Source organism: Misgurnus anguillicaudatus, chromosome 9 (genome assembly GCF_027580225.2).
Source record: "Misgurnus anguillicaudatus chromosome 9, ASM2758022v2, whole genome shotgun sequence".
NCBI classification, from domain to species: Eukaryota; Metazoa; Chordata; class Actinopteri; order Cypriniformes; family Cobitidae; genus Misgurnus; species Misgurnus anguillicaudatus.
Window position 1 is genome coordinate 5751367 of NC_073345.2, and position 20872 is coordinate 5772238.

General features: G+C 35.0%; 1 protein-coding gene and 2 long non-coding RNA genes across 5 annotated transcripts in view; 1 reads left to right on the forward strand and 2 right to left on the reverse strand.

Moving 5' to 3' along the window:
- Positions 1–12519, forward strand: part of shroom1 (shroom family member 1) — a 37408-nt gene extending 24889 nt beyond the window's left edge. For all 3 annotated transcript variants that reach the window (XM_073871058.1, XM_073871057.1, XM_073871059.1), the window contains 6 exons: positions 585–637; positions 961–1386; positions 1761–2273; positions 5078–5186; positions 6890–7162; positions 9964–12519. In XM_073871058.1, coding sequence (XP_073727159.1) covers positions 585–637; positions 961–1386; positions 1761–2273; positions 5078–5186; positions 6890–7162; positions 9964–10218 — 1629 coding nt within the window. In that variant the 3' untranslated portion in view covers positions 10219–12519. The remainder of the gene's footprint in view (positions 1–584; positions 638–960; positions 1387–1760; positions 2274–5077; positions 5187–6889; positions 7163–9963) is intronic.
- Positions 12520–17442: 4923 nt separating this feature from the next.
- LOC129415918 (uncharacterized) lies at positions 17443–18575 on the reverse strand. The gene is made up of 3 exons (XR_012370977.1): positions 18420–18575; positions 18204–18307; positions 17443–17664 (listed from the first exon to the last, which is right to left on the reverse strand). It is a non-coding gene; the product is annotated as an uncharacterized lncRNA (long non-coding RNA).
- A 783-nt stretch (positions 18576–19358) lies between these two features.
- LOC141366035 (uncharacterized) lies at positions 19359–20857 on the reverse strand. Its single transcript, XR_012370974.1, has 5 exons — positions 20691–20857; positions 20546–20587; positions 20182–20250; positions 19994–20038; positions 19359–19459 (listed from the first exon to the last, which is right to left on the reverse strand). It is a non-coding gene; the product is annotated as an uncharacterized lncRNA (long non-coding RNA).
- Positions 20858–20872: the final 15 nt, after the last annotated feature.

The window sequence follows — 20872 nt, forward strand, 5'->3', positions numbered from 1 at the left end:
CGGTATTGCGGAAAGACGGAAAATCTCGTCATTGGCGGGGAAGCGTTTTCTCTTAATTGACGAGATATCTCGTCAATGGCGGCGAAAGAGTTAAAGGCATTAACTAATATTGTAGATTTCCTTAAATAAAAACTTTTGCAATTGTTTACAATTTTACAATTTTTTGCCTTTACAGTAGCTATAACAGCAGTATTTAAAAAAAAAGTGAATCTAGTTTGTGTTATCTATAATTTGTCTGCAGGTGTAGTCATTGTAGTAGAATAAAAAGATTACATAGTTTAACTGCAACAGCGCTGAACACCTGAGATAATTTTATGTTATGGACCTCGGCAGTAAGCTTCTTCACAGTGTCGTCTGCCATTTCAAATATGAGAGTATTTTAACTTTGGGATATTGTTCAACAGTTGGTAAAAACGGTTGTGGTGTAAACTCTGCTAATCTCTTTCATTGAAAACAATATTTGTTATATTCATTGTTATCGTCCATAGTGTGAACGGCCCTTTACTCTACAACATTTTAAGCATTCACCACCTACATTTTACTTTGCATATTGAAGATTTGACATAATTTTTTGTTTTTCGTAGGTTCGGAAACATGCAAATGAATTTTCAGCCATTAGTAACAAGGACATTTCAAGGTAACCCATTATTTTTAAGATCTATATACACATATAGACACAGATAGGCTCTTTTGATTGAGCAAGACAGCACCCACCCATATTCACACTTAAAATTCTGAGCAATTAACATTATATTAAAAAAATGTAATAATTTAGTAAGCACAACATTTTGAATGTGATTTGAGTTTTACCTTTAACCTCAAGTTAAACCGTGGAACAGTTTGGTTTCTCATTTTCTGTTTGTCACTATAATGAATTTGGATAAATATATTTTTGTGGTTCATTTTTAGCTCTGAAATAATAACTAGATAATGAATAAAAACTTGTAACATGGTTTTCAGTGCTCAGAGAATAGCAAAGGGAGATACAGCAGTCTGTCACAGTCATACAGTATCCGAACCTGATGACCGACGGCCACGAAAAATAGCACCAAGAGGAAAATCTATGGAAGAACTCGGTGTGTCTAAGATCTCAAAGCCTGAAGTTTTCAGCAAGAGCTCGGAGCAGCTTGACCAACTGCAAGGATCAGCGTCATTTCTAGCTGCAGGAACCCACGCAAAGATGTTTAACTCTGGACAACACACGGATAACTCTCAGACAGACGCTGAGAAGCATATATCAACCTTTTCAGTAAAGCATGTTTCCTCACACGAGGGTGACATCTATATTGTACCACATAGCAATGGATCTAAAAATAGAGATGACACAGTTACGCCCATGTCCGGTCATTCCGGTGAAGCTGATGAGATCAATTTGGAAGCTGGAAGGTATAGCCTAATTCATTGTTGCAGATGTTTTTGCTAATGTTAAGTACACACAACATGACTCACAATGTCTTGGTTTAGGTGTGTATACTACACAGATGATAAAGACAGGATGTTTCAATTACATTACATTTGTCCTTTGTAAATTCTCCCCTAAACAAACCAAAGCAAACATTTGTTTAACCAAACTGTATGCTTATGGCAGCAACATGACATTTAGTTAAGAGCCGTGGAGTGTGCACTTAGCATATGGCCAGTATGTGCAAGTAGTTACTGTTAATAGTTTACCTTCATCATTTGCCGTCGCAGTTTGTGCAGTTTATTTGAGAAGAGTTGTACTAGTACTAGTTGTACTAATGCTTTATTGTATTTTGCAGCAAAGAGCAAACATCTCTTCAAGATGTGAATAAGATGTCTGTCTCTAATCAGGAAGTTTCCTTCAGTCATGGAATCACAACAGATCCCAATCTATGGATTTCAACAACTGACCTAAATGAGACAAAGACAGACGATCAGCCATCTTCTGCAACGACTGTTGTTAAGCCTCAGATGACACTGCCTAATTCATGTAGTATTAGAGAACCCATTTCTGCTGAGATTCAGGAAGCAGAGTCAATCCATGAATTTACAGACAACAGGGAACAAAATGGGAATGAAAAGAAGGAAGATGGACCTCTTGGGAATGGTTCAATGCATGAATGGGAGTTGCTTGTTCAAGAGGTGGTTTCAGCTGACCAATCATTAGCTTGCAGTTTTTACCCGATAGCCAATCGAAAGACAGCGCTCATGCTAATGGAGCAGTTGCTGTCTGAGGATACACTTCTAATGGAGGAACACTACAAGAAGAAACAGGAGCAGAAAGTTGTTTGTTCAGAAGAAGCTGCACACAGGTGACACTTCACATTTGTCAAATTAACACTTGAAATATAACTATTCCTACCCCCGCCTATTTGTAATGGGTAGATATAACTGCAAACCGGAGCTCTCCAAATAGGGACATGTACTCTAAAAGTGGGCGATATCTCTAAAAAAGGCACAATTCTGTCTATCTCTAAAAAAGGCACAATGCTGTCTATCTCTAAAAAAGGCACAATGCTGTCTTTCTCACCTCCATTTGGAGATCTGGCTGCAATTATATACCCTTATGGCTCCGTGAGGCCCACAAATGATGTGAAATATTTTGGAAATCAAATATAAAAGAGGACAGGTTCTGTGCAATTGACCTGTTTTTCTATTTTCAGTTTAGTGTACCACTGTAGTTAATTTACACTGTATTGTGGGTTATTATAGCTGGGTTTCCATCAAAACATGAAGTGAATCTTTTCAAAATTTGCAAAAAAAAAAAACAAACAAATGCAAATTGGATCAAGTTGTTCAAGCGAATGAAGGTGGTATTGGTAACCTAATAACCAACAGTAAATAAAACAAGGCGCGCTTCCAAAAAGGAGACAGGACTGCATTTAGTTACGATTTGGCAAGTTAAAAATTTATTAGCAGTGCAACTTGTAATGGCCAAACTGAATGCTGTGCATAAAAAAAGAAATGCAGAATTTTTTATGCGTGCACTATCAGCAAGGGCATTACACTCTTAGAAAGGATGTGTTAATTTTTTACACATCTTTGTGCGTTAAGCTTTTAACACAGTACGTGCTATTTTAACACATTATGTGTCATTTTGTGTTGATTTTGTGTTAAAATATAACACAAAATGTGTTGTTTCAATAATAACACAGTGATGGGAGGATTCTGGGACAACGCATTTAGTGTGTCGTCCCAAAATCAACACTAATGTGTTGTTTTCAACACATTCGTTCTAAGAGTGTACGACGACCACGAGAAAAACAACGTCAGCTGATACTGCTAGACAATCAGTCACGTAGGTTTAATGTTCGCTATGTCAGAATTCTTTCGGCAAATGTGTTTCCATCTCCCAATATTTGCATTAACTTTTTCGCATAAATAAATAAAAAAATTAATTAAAATATAATTTTACGAATTAAGGGATTTTTATCTTTAATTTGGCGTTTCTTTAACGGAACAGTATGTAAGAAATTGATATCAATTAATCATAAAATGCCCCTGATATGTCACTAGACATTAAGAAATAGTTTTCATTTCAACTTATATCACTGACAACAGTGGTCTGGCCAGGATATTAGCCTCTTTCACACAGTAATTCTGGTAAATTACCATGAATTTACCAGAATGAAATTACCAGTAAATACAAAAATGTGTTGTTCACACACGCAGTGACATTCCGTCTTTTTACCAGTAAGACATCATTGACACATCGGTATCAAAATACCGGTAAATTCGTTGAGAAAGCGAAAGGTACCTGTGGCGCGCGGCGAGCTCAGTGTTGTATTTGTAAACAATCCCCGTTGTTCATAACCACGGTCCGTATTTTGTTGTTTTCACGTCTGTGGTAAACTCTGACAGTTGCGAAGTTGCTTATAACGAACATTGCATGAGGCGACGTCAAACCGAAAATGCTTTTTAAACAACAGTACTGCACTTTAGGCTTCACAGAGGGCGTGCTAAGGACGTCAGCAATTCGACAAGTAGGTGGTAAGCTGTTTTAAACAACTTTATTGAAGAAATGTGGATGCAAACTTCAGGTGTTCTCGACTTTCAAGCAGCGTGTGTGTGGACACATCTGTAAAACAGTGCGGGGGTAAACGTGTCATCTGTATCAAAACATTATGATTGGCCCGAAGCTGTCAGCGTGGTCTGACGTTGTCTGTTCTAAATGCCGGTAATCCTATATTTTTCGTTCACACACAGCGCTTACCGGTAAATTACTGGTAATCTTACAGCCTGTCTTAATGGTAAATTGGGAGCACTGATTTACCGGTTCTGTTCACACATGACCTGTTAACTGCAATTTACCAGTAAATTACCAGTAAATACTGTATGGGTGAAAGGGACTAATGTCATTTAAAAAGTGGAGTTGCAGCCCTCAACTGATGTTTATGTTGTCATTTTGTGTATTGGCTACCGGTTGCAGTACCAGTTGTAGCCACAAGTTTTGTGATTGCAATACCAGTTTTGGCCACAATCCTGCATACACTGTTCCTTTAACTCGTTTTTATGTGAAACTTAAAAATGTGCATAAAATCAGTGTGATGGAAACCCAGCTACTGTGTCCAAAAAAATAGGAAAATGCTACAATAATTACGTTGTAAGTACATTAATGTGCCCCTGCCTATCAAAGGTCAAAAATAAGATTAGGTTTTAAATGTCATTCATTTATTAATTGTCATTCGTTTCAATAGCATAGCTGACTAGTTATTAAAACAGCTACCCTACAGTAATAACATTAGATAATAATTTATAAATGATATTAATGTATAAATTATTATAGTTTTCAGGGTCAGTAAGCTCCCTGAAATGTGTTTTACAGGGTGAGATATCTTCTGGATTCAATTCAGTTACTTGTGAGGTTTCAAGTTACATCACAATATTTTGAAACAGAGCTAGGGTGTATTTTCGATTGATACACAACTGTACACAATCCTCACTGAAGTTTAATGCAGTGTTTATGTAATTCAATGTTTAATGTAAACATGTTTGTTCTATCTCATATGCCTTGTTTTACTTGCTGTTTTTCTTAAAATATGCTGTGATCAGTTTTAAAATATTTGTATTTGCACAGTAGTTGATTTGTTTATTTTTGTTTAATTTCTTTTTAAAGCACTAAAGCGCCTGTAGAGGACAAACCACTAGACCCATCTCTGGACAGTGGAGCAGCTCTCCCAAACCAAAAAGTGTGCAACATAGAAATGGATATCACAGAGAAAAAGGTAATGTTAAGGGTCTTTATTCAGACCACATAACCTCAAAATTTATTCAGCATCTTTTCATCTACTTTGTTTCATTGGCAAAATATGATCAGTTCTTCACTTTTAATCACGTTTGTGTGCTTCATTCTGGACTAAATGAATTATTAATAAATTACACAAACCCAGATGCAGCAGCACTGGCTAAAGATGATTTCTTATGTTTATATCTAGATTCACCCCTAGAGGGGGCACAGAATCACTATGTGCTCTGATTCAAGGCTCAAATGTGATGCAAAAATGCGTTCCTTTAATAATTTTATATAAATATGTTGGTGATACTTTACAATAAGGTTATTTGTTAACAATTAGTTAATGCATTAGCTAAAATGAACTTACAATGATCAATACTTCTACAGCATTTATAAATCTTATAAAATCAAGCATTGTAACTGTTAACATTAATAACCATAAACTAAATGAACAACTGTATTGACATTAACTAACATTAATACATGAATTAATGCATGTTGAGAAACTATATTATTCACTGTTTGTTCATGTTAGTTAATTCATTTACCAATGTTTACTAATACAACCTTATTGTAAAGTGTTAGTGTTACCAATATGTTTATAGGCTATTTATAGGTTTTTAAAATAATATGCTTTGAATGCAATTAAATAAATAATAAAACAAAACATGTAGACTACAACATTACATTTAGATCTGCTTATGCTCCATCAAAGGTTTCTTTATATTCACTGTTTTTTCAGTCTTGATCTATACAGCCAGTCACAGACATCACTTGATTGTTTTTTCAAAGAAGTTTTTCATTAAAATAGTCTATAAGAATACGATGTATAAAAGGTTTTGATGTTTAATAGACATTAATAATTATGATTACAGTATGAAGGGTAAATGTTTGTAAATATTCAGATGTATACACGTATAGAAGTAGTTTTGAAATTGTACAACAACTTCTTACATTATTTGCAATGATTTATAAGAGTGTGTGTGGCAAATGTTGAGATGGTGTTTCTGTTTAGCATTTATTATATATATACACATATCCATATTTTAAAATAGTTAAATATAGATGTATACTAGTCAAAATTTTGAAGTAGATATAAAAAGTTGTCTTAAAATTAGAAACAATACCCATTCTTGTCTTTGTTGAACTTTTTTGATTCACTTCAAATGTTGACTAGCAGTTTTGGGGATAACGCATTACAAGTAACGTGCGTTACGTAATATTACTTTTCTGAAGTAACGAGTAAAGTAACGCATTACTTTTTAAATGTACACATTAATATTTGAGTTACTTTTTCAAAAAAGTAATGCAACTTACTTTTTTAGTTTAATTAATTTGATTAAAGTAGTCACATTATGCACTCTATGCGTACACGCCTGTTTGGGAACAGTTTGAGTCAGAAACAAAGAAAAAGTAAAAAGCATTACTTTCCATGAAAAGTAATTAAGTAACGCAATTAGTTACTTTTTTGGGAGTAACTTAATATTGTAATGCATTACTTTTTCCCCAACATTGTTGACTAGTGTGTATATATATTATCAACAACAATTATAATATAAACTGTTAAAAACGAATGAAATGGGATAACATCTTGCGTCAGTCCACTATTATGCTTATATTATCTATTGTAATTGAAATACCTTTTGGTTGCTGACAGAAAATAAGAAAATCTCTCTTTCTTTCTCTCATGTATAGAGACAGTTAATATCACATATAGAGGAGCATTTGACATCTCTACAGGAACTTCGCTCCACCCTACACAGTGAGGATAAGGAGAATGGGAGACGAGGTGATGTTATAGAGACTCTGGTACGCGAGAGCTGTATGCCCGCTGAGCTGGAGCGCTACACACAGTTTATAGGAGATCTGGAGCGGGTGATCAGTCTGCTCCTCTGTCTGTCAGCTCGTCTAGCCCGGGTACAGAACGCCCTCAGTACTGTGGATGATAGCACAGACACCGAAGAAAAAGTGAGTTATCAGTTACTTCATTGGTTACACCATAAGAGACAGTGGGGTAAGATGTGTCACCCCCAATGTAAAAAACTAGACAATTTCCAAAAGTCATATGTCTGTCTGTGAGTTTTTATTATTACTAATTATTATTCATAAGTTTATCAATAACTAAAACGTTATTATTGTTTATTGCTAAAGAATAGTTGTAAATTTCTATTAAATAAAGAGTGGCCCAGCTTATCCTACTGTATTATTAAACAGTATTCAATAAGTGAAAAGGTCAAACCAAAAATGAGATGTGAGAAATGAGACAGGTATGTTAGGTGTGTCTTTGTTTAAATAACTCGTGTTAAAACTAGGAGGGGCCCAAATTGTTTGACATTTTTCTTGTTTACTAAAGGTTTTTGTTTGTGGATAAAGAATGTGTTTGTCTGGTCCGTTTTTAGAAATTGTTTTGTGTTTTCTCAGTGAAGATGAGAGTCTTTTTCATTTTCTTAAGTCTCATCACGTCCGTTCAGATGAGTTGCTGGTATTAACATTGCATGGCTGAAACTGTGCTCTGGTTTCGATAAGTTTTGCTATTGCACTGCCCTCTTGTGACAACTATTTGAACGTCATCAAAACGCAAAGCCTGCCATCATTGTGTCATATTTAAATCTTATTTTTTTGAAAGGTTGTTAGTATCCTAAATGCACTAGATGTTGTTTGTATGTTAGTAGTCATTAGCAGATATTTCACAATCACAAATACTTTATTTTTATGGTTGTTTATTATTGTAAAGAGATCATTATTAATTTTGATGATAATTTGAGTCGGGCATTAAAAAAACTATTTTTTGACTGATTGTACTACAGATGTGAATTGTATTGTAAATCAGAGGTGTTAAACTCTCTCCTCCCAATTATTAAAGGGATAGTTTACCCAAAAAAATTCTGTAAGAAGATATTTTTTGTAACCAAACCATTTGTGAGCCCCATTCACTTCCATGGTTGGAAAAAAGAATACTATGATAGTGAATGGTAGGGTTGCACCGAAATGAAAATTCTTGGACGAAACCGAAAAAAAATGAAACCAAGGCCGAAAACTAAACACCGAAAGAAATTATGCCAATTATTAGTACCATTGCATTTATGACTGTGTACTAACTTTACTAGGAGTGGGACGGCTCACAAAACTCGGATCACATCACAGTTTTTGAGGCATGGATCGGATTATTTTAAGGATCAGCAAAAAGTGGTGGGAGAAATTAAGAAATTACAAACATTTATAAAAAAAGAAGAAAGTTGCACATTAATAAGGTCTGAAATAAGCATTAGGTACAGAAATCAAATTAAATGAATCATAACACTGTCTTTATTGTATAAATTAAATATAATTATTCTTTTTTAGAGCTGCAGAAGTGATTTTCTCTTTGTCTTGGGTTGTTTGATTAACATTAATGACACAGACTTAAGTTGGTTTATAGAGGTTACTGTCGTTTTAAGACCAAATAAGCACAGACTGGTTTCTGACTGTAATCTATACATACACTTAAGATATATAAACAAATGTTTTTATTAGAAAAATAATATATTGGAGATCATTTATTTTGTATGTGGCCTGTCAAGAACAGAACGATTTAGTTTCTTTGCTTTTTGAAACACGTCTCTCTCGTGTGCGCACTACTGAGGGCACTTAAACGCGCACGCACACACAGACAGAGGCCAAATTCCAAACAGCACAGCCCACAGTTCCTCCACATAAAAACATTACGTTGTTTTTCATTACTCTATTCGCCAAATGTATGTTTATGGCCTACAGTATGAGACAATAGCGCAATCGCTCTAAAGTTTACACACGACCTCAGGAGCCAGGGAACGAATTGAGACATAGGGATAGCCTACTGAAATAAGTCCACACCACAGACATATTGCTTCAGACAAGCAAGTGCAGGTCACGGTTTGAGTCATCACAACATTTCGGACGTATTGTTTTAGTGATAAAAGTCTTTCGGACGAAAAGACACACTCTTAACAGCTAATGTTACCCACAAACTCGTCTCGTCAGGTGAACTTTCCTTTAAGTGCATCTGGTAGCTCCGCCTCTGCAATCATTAAGTGCATGAAGTGTTTAGCATTACATGAGTGCATGATCCGGGTACCTAAAGTGCACTTTATTTTTTGGAATTTTGAATGTGAACAAGCTACTTACACAAAACTGTGTATAATAGTGCACAAGTATGCAATCTGGGACACACCTTTAGTGATGAATTAATAAACTAAACAATAAGTAAAAACTTTACACAAGAAATAATAAATAAAGAAAAGCTAAAATTCAAGAAAGAGTTGTTGTATTTTAGTGCACGTGATTTTTAACAATAACACACTTCCGATATGCGTTTGTTTCCCTCATAACTTTATGATGCACTTAAATGTAAATACATACTTTTAAGGCATACTGTAGTAGTATTAATATGTGAATTGTGATAAAGCATATGATTTACATACTGTAGTTCAGATGCATTTAATCGGGGCCAGAGCTAAACCTCTTTAGCACAGTGACATTTAGGCAGCAGATTCTGATCTGTATTTCTTAAATAATGCCACTTGTTGAGAGAAACAAGTAAAACACCTGTAAACCTACATTTAGGAAGGGACCCAATACTCCAGCGACCATGGTACAGTTGGCAACAACAGTGCCCTGTAACAATGTGGCAATAGCAAGCAAACCATCATTTTATACAAAAAGTGTAAAAAAATCTAGCTTTACTGCGCTTATAAAAGGTCATTAACTAATCTCCTCTAATAAAAATAACCACGTCTTTCCTCGTTTCATAGCAATCACTGGACAACCGCCACCGCCTGCTGTGCAAACAGAGGGACGATGCCAAAGACTTAAAGGACAACCTGGACCGGCGGGAGCGAGTGGTCTCAGCGTTCCTCTCCAAACAGCTGACAGACACACAGCTTCAGGAGTACCGCCGCTTCGTCCAGACCAAGGCCTCTCTGTTGATTCGTCAGAAGGACCTCGATGAGAAGCAGCGTTTGGGAGAGGAACAGATTGAGGCCTTGCTTACCAGTATACCTCGATGAGAGGAGGTCCAGTACCTCCAGAGACCCTCTGAGCGAGAGATCCCCAGATTCCCATAAAGCAGCACTGGGGTTAAGGTTAAACCACTCTGACGCTGGGTCTGTAAAGCCTCAAGGTGCCTTTTAAAGTATGAGCACGCCTTCGACTCGAATTACAGACGCTACGTTATCCTGTTTTTTGTGCAGATCATATTAACAGGATTTTTCAAATCGTTGAAAGCTTTAAGATCTGTGGTTTATAGTGAGCTTAAATATGAACTTTGGGGTGTTTGTTTGTATTTTGGGGTTTTTGTTACTTGCTGAGCACTCTGAATGCATGACCAAAAAAAGAAAAAAGCACTTTTGACACTAAAATGCACATACTTACTTATTAGAAACATTTAAACTATATCCTATTCAGGTCTTAATCGTTTTCATTTGGCAATTGAATCTGTAACATAGCCTTACATCTGCGCTTTTTGTCCAGTGATTTCATTTGATGGTATCATGTTAAATATATTTTAATGATAAAGTACTGAATTTTATAGATTCTTTTATAAAGTTGCTTTTGGTATTAAGCATTTTAAATGATTTGGGGTGTATTATAAGTTTATTTAAGTGCCATCATTACACTTTTTGTGTAGTGAGACTATGAATTAGCGGTAATGAATTACTGACACACGTTTGTCAGTTCTCAGCTTGTGCTATTCATAAAATTCTTCATAAAGGTTATAACAACAATGTTGTTTGTAGCTGAAACACAAAAGCACACGAAGATCCTCTTAATCGTGATAAATCACTGTACTGTATGATCTCAAATGGCTTTTTGCTCTTATAAAGTGTTGACAATAGCAAAGCAGCACCGGTCTTCAGTAAATACATGAATTAATATTAACAAACAGAATTTAAAAAATCATTTATTTGCAAACTTGTAGGCTGTTTGAAGCAACTTGGTGCATACTACCAGTCAAAAGTTTGGACATAATTGAACAAATCTGTTTTTCTGATCTCTTAAAATGATCTTAAAGGAGTAGTACACCCAAAAAATGGGGCCCATTAATTTTTTTATAGCAGGAATAATGGGGATCATTTTGGGGTAAACTACTCTTTTAAAGATATTTTGATACAATGCCCAAATTACATTTCTTTACAAAACCAAAATTTTAAATTATTTGTATCATGTAATTTTTAATGGATTATATAGACCTGAAAGAATTAAATACTCATGCTGGTTTTTGCAAGAATGTGCATAGATGTAATGTAGATAAAAGTTCACTATTGTAACCAAAATATTAAAAGTTGTGATTCGTTTCAAATGTAAATTTTTTGGTCTCTGTATAATTCTTATTCTGTCATGTGTTATTACTTAGTATTGATTACTTTACTGCAATAGAGTATATTTATAAAACATGTCCAAACTTTTAAATGGCAGTGCCTGACTTATCCAATCAGACATAAAAAATGGACCTAATCACTTTTTTTATGATTTCTTTGCACAATCGTGAATTCACCGTTTATTCTGATAAACTACTTTGTTAGATGTTGCATTAAACTGTTATTGACTTATTTTGTATTTGACCCATATTCATTTGAGAAAGTACTTATTTTGTCACCAATTATGTTTATTACAAATACTTATTGACACGTTCACTTGTTCCACTGCAAATATATGTCATTGTGAATGTTGTGCACTTTACAGCCGTTCATTTTCACCATCAAATCTGCTTCAAATTGTACTGAAAAATGATTTCTCAGAAGCCCTCGGGCTCAACATTCTATAGCGTTTCTTGGGGAATATATGATCACTTGCTATTTTTGGTGGCAAAACATATTCATGTTTGTTTTGGCCTTTGTACAGAGTGCGGCCCCTGAAAGGTTAAGCGAGTCTTTTTCGTCAAAGTCATGTGAAAGACCTAGTTTTCCAGAGCAACGGCACCCAACAATAACATACAGACATTTTTTAAGGCTGAAACTATTTCCTGTTATGTATATATACAAGTACGCCACCATCATTCTGCTTGATCTGTCATTGAGAAATCATTGTGCTTGGATTTTAGAACTGCTGTATGTGAATTATAAAAGGGTGGGACTCTATGCACTGTTTGAAACCCATCCATCAAACTTATTGTCAATGAAACCTTGAGTACTACAGTGTGTTGTGAATGTGTATTGTGAGTATAGTGTTTGGATCATTTTGTGTTGCTGCCCTCTAGTGGTTTTGGAGTATACGGTTTGTCTTTGCTCTTTCCAGCTCACTTGATATCTGGATTATATCAATTCCATTACTTTTGTTATAATGCGAATAAAGCAAAACCTTACTGTGCACATCTAGTGGTTTTACTTCTTCATAAGTGTTCATATTCATGTTTTTAAGATATTATAGTGTCATGAATATATGGCTTGGATTTAGTTAATTTTTTATTTTATTTTTTCTTTGAATATCATATAAATGAAATTAATAAAATACAGTTAAATCTTCAAGGTACTAATTTCTGAAAAGTGTATAGCGCTGTTCTCTTAGTCTAACCGTAGCAGTGGAGTGTTGTCGTGAATGCAATAATCATTCATGTCTGTGTCTTAATTCATCTTGTTGCATAATGAAGAAACATGTGCCATGTCTCAAGGGCATAGAGTCAGAGTTTAGTACAGCCAATAGGAAATATTATTACATCATGGGAACGACGTGAGATGCAGCCGTAAGCAAGACCGCTCACTTCATATTTTGTCAGTCCATTGGGCCCATGTTGGCATAAACAACCAGCTTTAGTTTACAACCAAGTTTCCATTACAGATTCCTACTATATACGCCTGATCTCGGGTCAATAGACTGACCTTCCCAAACTAAGCACACACCAAGCCAGACTAACCACATCTATTCAGCTGACTAGCTCACGTGACCATTTCAAAGCAAACAAACACTGCAACATTACAAGCCCAAGCCTGTTTCTTTATACAGACAATAAAGGGTGCCGTTCTCAAAGATTAGATTCAAAACACTTTTTTTATATTCTAACCCTGGGTGATACATTCACTGAAATATAGTGTTGCATTTAGGGGTTAAAACCATAATGTTAAAGTTCAGACCCATTTAGATGAGTTAGAAAAATGTGTATAAAATTATAGTTGTATATATACACTAACAAAGAGAGATTTCCAGTTAATAAATTATTTCTAGGTAATGAAACTATAGATAAACACAACTTTTCTTGAGAGTTTATTAATCCGTGTGACTTTAGGCCTGGAAATTAGACATTTTCAAAATCCCATGTTTTTTTGCATCATATGTGACTAAAATTCAAAATGTTGACATAAAAACATATTGAGCAATTACAGTTTACAGTACCATGAAAAAAAATGAGGTTTCAAACTAATGTTTTTTACCACACTGTTTCTCAGATGTCAACATTTGGTGGCTTAACTACCCATGTGAGGTCTCTTTAACCATTTTTTAAAAGTTGTGAGAACAGATTTCAGAATTGTCACATGCATAATGGAGAAAGGTCAAACTGTAAAATGTGCTGTAGTTATGCAGCTTTTTGCCAGTAACTCACTGTAGACTTAAAGGGGCCATTTCACAAGATTTTTTTATTTGTCGAATAAATATTTGGTGTCCCCAGAGTACATATATAACGTTTTATAAAATACCATATAGATAATTTATAATAGCATGTTAAAATTGCCACTTTGTAGGTGTGAGCAAAATTGTGCCGTTTTGTGTGTGTCCATTAACATGCAAATGAGCTCTCTGCACTAAATGGCACTGCTGTAGTTGGATAGTGCAGATTAAGGGGCAGTATTATCCCCTTCTGACATCACAAGGAGAGCCAAATTTCAATTACCTATTTTTCGCATGCTTGCAGAGAATGGTTTACCAAAATTAAGTTACTGGGTTGATCTTTTTCAAATTTATAGGTTGATAAAAGCACTGGGGACCCAATTATAGCACTTAAAAATGGAAAAATATGTCCCCTTAGTTATTTACTGGCAACAATTTGTTCAAAGCTAAATGAAGGTCTTCATCTTTAAAAAATAAAAATAAAATAATAGCCTCATACAAAGCATTCTGGGAACAAGAAATCCTCATCAACTTTTTTTGTTTTTTTCCTTCAGACTTTGTTTCCCAGAATGCTTTGCATGAGGCTATTATTTTATAATAGTTGTTTTATTATAATTTTTTTATAATATTTTATAGTTCTGTAAAGATAAAGACTTGTTAATGTTTATTGTTCATTTATCTTTGAACAACCTGTAAATAACATAAGTTTAAATCTACAGTAATTTACTGGCAAACAGCTGCCCGTAATACTGTAATTTCTACAGACATTTTTTACAGCACTTCTTCCTCATAATGCACACACAAAAATTGAAATAAATATAATTTGTTCTTTGAAGAGTCATCCCTTCTGCATTTGTTGAATATTATTCCATCTGGGTTGTGATTTTTATTCACAGATTTCTTACAAAGAATTTTGTTACACTGTAAAAAAATCCATAGAAATTACAGTATTATTGCAGCTGGGTTGCCGGTAACTCACTGTATATTTAAATTTATGTTATTTACTGGTAACATTTTGTTCAAAGTTAAATAAACATTAAACATTTACAAGTCTTTGTCTTCACAGAGTAAAACTAAAAAAACAACATCAAGCAAAACATTCTGGGAAACAAAATCTGAAGCAAAAACAGAAAAAGGTTAATGAATATTTCTGGTTCCCAGAATGCTTTGCATGAGGCTGTTATTTTATAGTTTTATTCTGTAAAGATAAAGACTTTTTAATATTTAAAATTTATTTAACTTTGAACAAACTCTTGCCAAACATACATTTTAATCTACGGTAAATTACCGGCAACCCATGCTGCAATAACATAATTTTTTTACAGTGTACCTAAAAATATGTCCTTTTCTGTCACATTCCCCTTATCTACTCTCAAAAAATGCTCAAAAAGGGACAAAACAGCTGTTGGGTTAATTTAACCCAGAAAATGTTTATATTTGACCCAATAAACAACCCAGCATAGGCCAAATTACAACCTTTGGGCTGGGTTTGTCCCTTTTTCACCCAATGCTGGGTTGGAAATAACCCAGCATTTTTAGTGTAAACATGAGTTTAGACCAGTGTTTCTCAACCAGGGTGCCAGGGATCACTAGGGGGACTCAAGATTACCTAAAATTATTCAGAATAAGACAAACAAACATTAACATACGCTAAAGCAACTCAAAATCAAGATATTTCTATAGTGTTTGGTTACCTTTGTAATAAAAATACAATTTGTGTAGTTATGCCAAGGTCCAGTATATTTTATTGGGTACAAATTATGTATGTGAGGGCTATCAAATTTTGTAGCGAACCTTGAATTGAAAATGTTTGAGAACCCCTGGTTTAGACTGATAGTTTTCTGACTCTGTCATTAGAGGTTTATGAAAATATAAACAGATGGTTTAATATATTGATGATAAAAAACATTCTCTGATCAATTATATTTCAATTTTTTAACAATAATGACAAATAAAAGTCAGAATGGCTCCTGATGTATTCTTGTTTTAATTTTGGACATCTACAACATATCAGAAAAGCATTTTACTGTTTTTTTTCTCAATATCTCGTAGAACATGTGCAAAACATTCCTGGCGCATAAACAGACAGAAAGCAATTAGAAAGATTTAGGTGTAAATTATGCCACCACCTTAAGAAAAGTAGCTTTGATACAATTGTTTGGTACATTTCATAATCTATATATATATATAAAGCATGATAAATATGATACATACAATATATATTATTATTTTTAAGCACATTTAATAAAATACATTAGAAATGGGCCTCTGTTTATGTAACAAAGGATCACTCTTTTCATCTCTGCCATCTTCAGCCAAGGAGACGACTCTTGTCTTGCTCTTTTTCTTGAGCACCCCTGGATTATTCTGGAAGAGGCGGTAAGGTGTTTTTAGATGTTTATATGGGTCAAACTCCTCCCTGACATGAACAACTTCCTGACAGCGGATCTTGGGTTCTCCCAAACGCTCCTTTAGTTCTTTTGGTACTGCTTCTTGCAGATAATGGTAGGGTTTTTTACCGCAGTTGTCTCTCACATTCTTGTTGGCACCAAATTTAAGTAGAAGGTCAATCAGAGGAAGCTGATCGTGAATGGCAGCAAGGTGCAGTGGTGTGTAGCCACCATAAGATTTAGCATCGATGTCCACCGCATGGGATTGTTGAATAATAACCTTGGCAATATCAATGTTTCCACACTTGACAGCCCAATGTAAGGCCGTGAAACCAGAGATGAAGTCTTTTTTCTCAGCAAGCTGAGCCTCTTTTAACAGGAGACCGTGCACTTGGTTCCACTGTCCTGTGGCAGACTTCACAAGCCACTCATGTTCAAGGGCATCCAGTGGGCAATGGTTCGAGTACTTTGGCTCCTCTGCCTGTTTAGGGGTCTTGAAGTGTCTCCGTAACTGTGGAGACCCAATGGTGCTGAGAAAACTCTCTGTAGACGGTTTCCTCTTAGACTGAGGTGAGGAATGAGGATTTTGTCCAGTTTGCTTGTTATGACTGACATCTACCAGGGGCATGCGTAAAGGTAGCGCATATGGTTTGTTTGCATTTGTCTCTTTCTTGACTGGAAACACTGCTCCATGGTTGTCTTCATCAGTTTTTAGAGGTACAGAGAATTGTAAAGACTTAACAGGTTTAAAGTCCACATTCTTGGCTTTTTCTAAAGCAGCCTCTATAAAAGAACCCAGATAGCACACATGCGTCTCAGATACGTATCTGCGAGGTAATCGCTCAGATTTCCATTCCGTCTGGAAAACGTATTATAAAGGTCGTTTGCCCATATGAATTACGTATCTGAGACGTACGAGCCCAGCCGTTTTCAAGACGCTTTTAAGATCTTTTCAAGACGCTTGCTATTTAGAATGATGGTTAGAAGATCTTTCTGAGATGTTTTTAAGATCTTTCGAAGATGTTTTTAAGATCTTTCGAAGATGTTTCCAAGATCTTTCTAAAAATCTTTCTAAGATCTTTCCAAGATGTTTCTAAGAGCTTTGAACAAATTCTGTGATATCTTTTACAGATGCTTCTTATGAGAGCTTTAAATTACAGCGAGCAGCTCTTTCACAGTTGTTTGTAAGATTTAAAGATAATTCATTAACACAATAACTTGCTCTAAACTACAGTTACACGTTTATTTACACAATCGATTATCAAATAACAATTAAAACTGTATTTTCAATAAAACAGGCAGTTTAATGCATAAAATACATTTATTAAAATTGGACAAAGAAAAGCATTCATAAGATGCATATTTACATGAGAGTATGCAAAAATAGCAACGTTTTCTTATTTATGTAACATACAAACGAAAAAAAATAATAATCAAACGCTCTCGCGGCAAAAGAAAATCTTGGATGGATTTTCTGCCTCTGCTCCAGGTAGACGGAAGTTTCTTCATAACTGAAGCTGCATTCTAAAAGAAAAGAAAAATAAGCTATAATGTCATGTTTCTCTATTTCTTCGGTATAACACCGATTAGGGTGTTAGACAACGATAAAATCACACGAAAGTGTATTTATGGGTACTCGTACTACAACATGCACATGAAATTGAAATGGCAAGAAATAGAATGGGTGTGAAAGACACCTGTTCTGGCGATTTAAGGAAACATTTGCTTAAGGTAAAGGTAATACATTTTACTTACAGTGTGGGTTCAGTTAACTAGAAATTGCGTTGATAATTGGGAATGTGTAGCTCAACATTTTGCGAACGTAACTGTGGTTAATGTAGTTGTTGATCGTTGATTTAACTGATGTTTGAGCCTCGTGTAGGCTAAGTTTCTAAAGCTATATTAAAAACAATAGGTATGTTTACTGTCAGTATGACTAATATTTGTGACAGTGATATTTCTACTACTGTATTCTCTTATGTAAACTTAATCTACTCAGTTGTACATGACTTATGCTACAATGACAGGTCCACCAATGTATATTGTACAACATTTGAACATACCTACAACATGTTAAGTATTAAACTTGCTTGTGTTTCCTCTTGCTCTACGTTGCTGGTGAACACTGAGCAGATTCTTCATGTCGTTTTCTTGTGCAGCTGCTCACCTAAAACAGATACAGTACATTTGAAGTAATGTGTACACAGAAATGAAGCCCTGTAATATTGTTTTTGTTTACAATAATTGGTAATAAGTTTGACAGATATAATGGTTCTTACCATAAACCCTCTGCCTGTTAACTTTTTTCCGAGCCTGTCTAGATCTTCAATAGATTTTGGATAAAAGACACCATCCTCTTCTATGCTCTCCACCTGCATTTGGGGTAACAAGAGACGGGAGTCTCGGGACCAATTACGTCAGGTAAGATTGGTGTCTTCAGCTGCAATATCAAAAGATAATTTAATTAATAGTGAGCTTTTATTCTATTTTATACTAGTGATTATTTTTTCATTTAAATTGATATTAAGCATATGTGTACATTGATTTGTTCAAACCATTCTCATTAAGTGTGTATAAATAGCACGTAGTGTAAAAAGTCATGCAATACCACAAATTCCAGTTTTGCGTGCATATGATAGGCCAGTCCTTCCTTCCTGTTCACTTAATATGGCTCATCTTTTCATGTCATTTTATGTATTGGATTTTACATTTTTTGTTCTGTTTTACCATTGTCACTTGGGTTTGGGGTTAGATTTGGCATCTGCATTATGATGTCATTTAATAAATAGGTTTCTTAATGTTTTTGTCTATTTTTAAACCATGGGTTTGGGCTTAAAATTGGGGTTTGGGTTAGGATCGACAATGGTAAAAAAAAACAGAAAAAAAGAGAAAACAATACATAAAACGAAAAGATGCGCCATATTAAGTGAATGGGAAGGACTGGCTTATCATATGCATGGTAAAATGGAATTTGGTGTATGTATTGCACGACTTGCATGCGATTTATACGTAAATAATGGGATGGATTTGTAACAGTACTCAAGACTGTAGATTTAATTTGAGGTTTTGAATGTCAGATGAACCATCAGACCTGCATCTGCATTGGACATGTTACAATTTGCATTTTTTGCATTTACATGTTAATATTCTGCATTTGTCCTTGCTGGTCACCCCATTATTAAATGTCATGAATAATGTGTTTCTGTTTATAATGCTCTTTCAGCATGCTTTGTAGGTGGATCAACACTCCAACCGTCTGCATGAGGATGGTGATGGATGATGGATGATGATGATGCATGCTCTTGATGATGGATGCCCACTGAAGATGGGAATAGGGGATGAGGTCATTTGAATTTGTTATACTGTATTAAAAAAAAAACACTCTAATGCTGCATGCACACTGCCAGTGACTAGCAACGACGGAGCAATGCAATCTCATTAATTTCAGTGGAAGCTTGGCGACTTCCAGCAACACGAGTTACATTGACTTTTAACAACAGGAAGTTGGCATGTCCAGCTACACGACAACTTTGAGAACATTTTTGCAAATGACAAGAGACTTTTGGGAGTGACTAATTACCGAGAGGATGGTTACTCATTTGTTTATAGTTGTTAATGTGACATAAGTAAGGGCTCCAAATTATAAAGAGACTGGTAACAAACAGTGACAAGGTCGCCGGCGGTGTGCATGCAGCACTGTATGTAGCAAATATGTTTTAGCACCCAATTACCAAGCAGTGCGGCTTTTTAAGGACATTTGGGTATTTTTTAATCAAGTGGAAGATAACAATCCTTAAATGAGCAGTCTACAACTATACTTGTGAAAATTGAGGCCAGATTTTTGCTAACTTACTGTGTTCTTTCTTGATGGTCAGCCAAGGTTCTCGAGACAAAAGATCTGTTTTGTATGGATTAGAGTTAGACATTAACATGTCATATGTAACAATGTAATAGCAAGTGTTATGTTGTCTTTAAAAATGCTTTGAAAAGAAAAACAAATTCTATTAGTTTTCCCAATATGCTAAAAATATGCTTTTTTACCTTACGTGTAAGGTGGATTAAAACTCCATCCATCTGCATGATGATCTGCCTTAGAGACACTCACTGGAGCTGGAAATTGGAATAAGGTAAGTTGCACAACCCATTAAACCTCTGTGGGGGCAAGTTTTCTTGTAGCATTCTTAGACTGGTAATGTGTGTGTAAGAACTTTAACATGAAAAAAATAGTTCAACTAAAAAAGGTCAACCAAGAATGGTAGTAGGATATGAGTTTTAAGCAAACGTCTTATTTGTTTTGTCAGGGAGAAATTCTTTCTCAAGAATATGTTTATTGCTATAGATATGCAGAGTACTGATTTCGAAATAAGCTCAAAATATTAATGTTTCTGTTTTGTAGGTAACTTACTTTGCATTCGTCCTTACTGGTCACCCTAGGATCTCGAGTGCTCTATGGATTAAACAGAAAATTTAGTTTTATAAAGTGTTATTTTGTCTTTAAATGCCATGGATAATGTTTTCCTGTTTTCTTGTATTTATACTCTTTAACTTGCCCACTGGAGCTGGTAATGGTAGCAAACACACATTGCGGAGATGTCTGTACAAAGTAATCATTCCGATTTCCATTTCATCTGAAAAACAGTTAATCTGAAAAATGTTATGCTCGAATGAATGCTCATATGAATTGTATAGACATCCGTGTCAGATGTTCGACAGACATGCACTTAAAATCAAT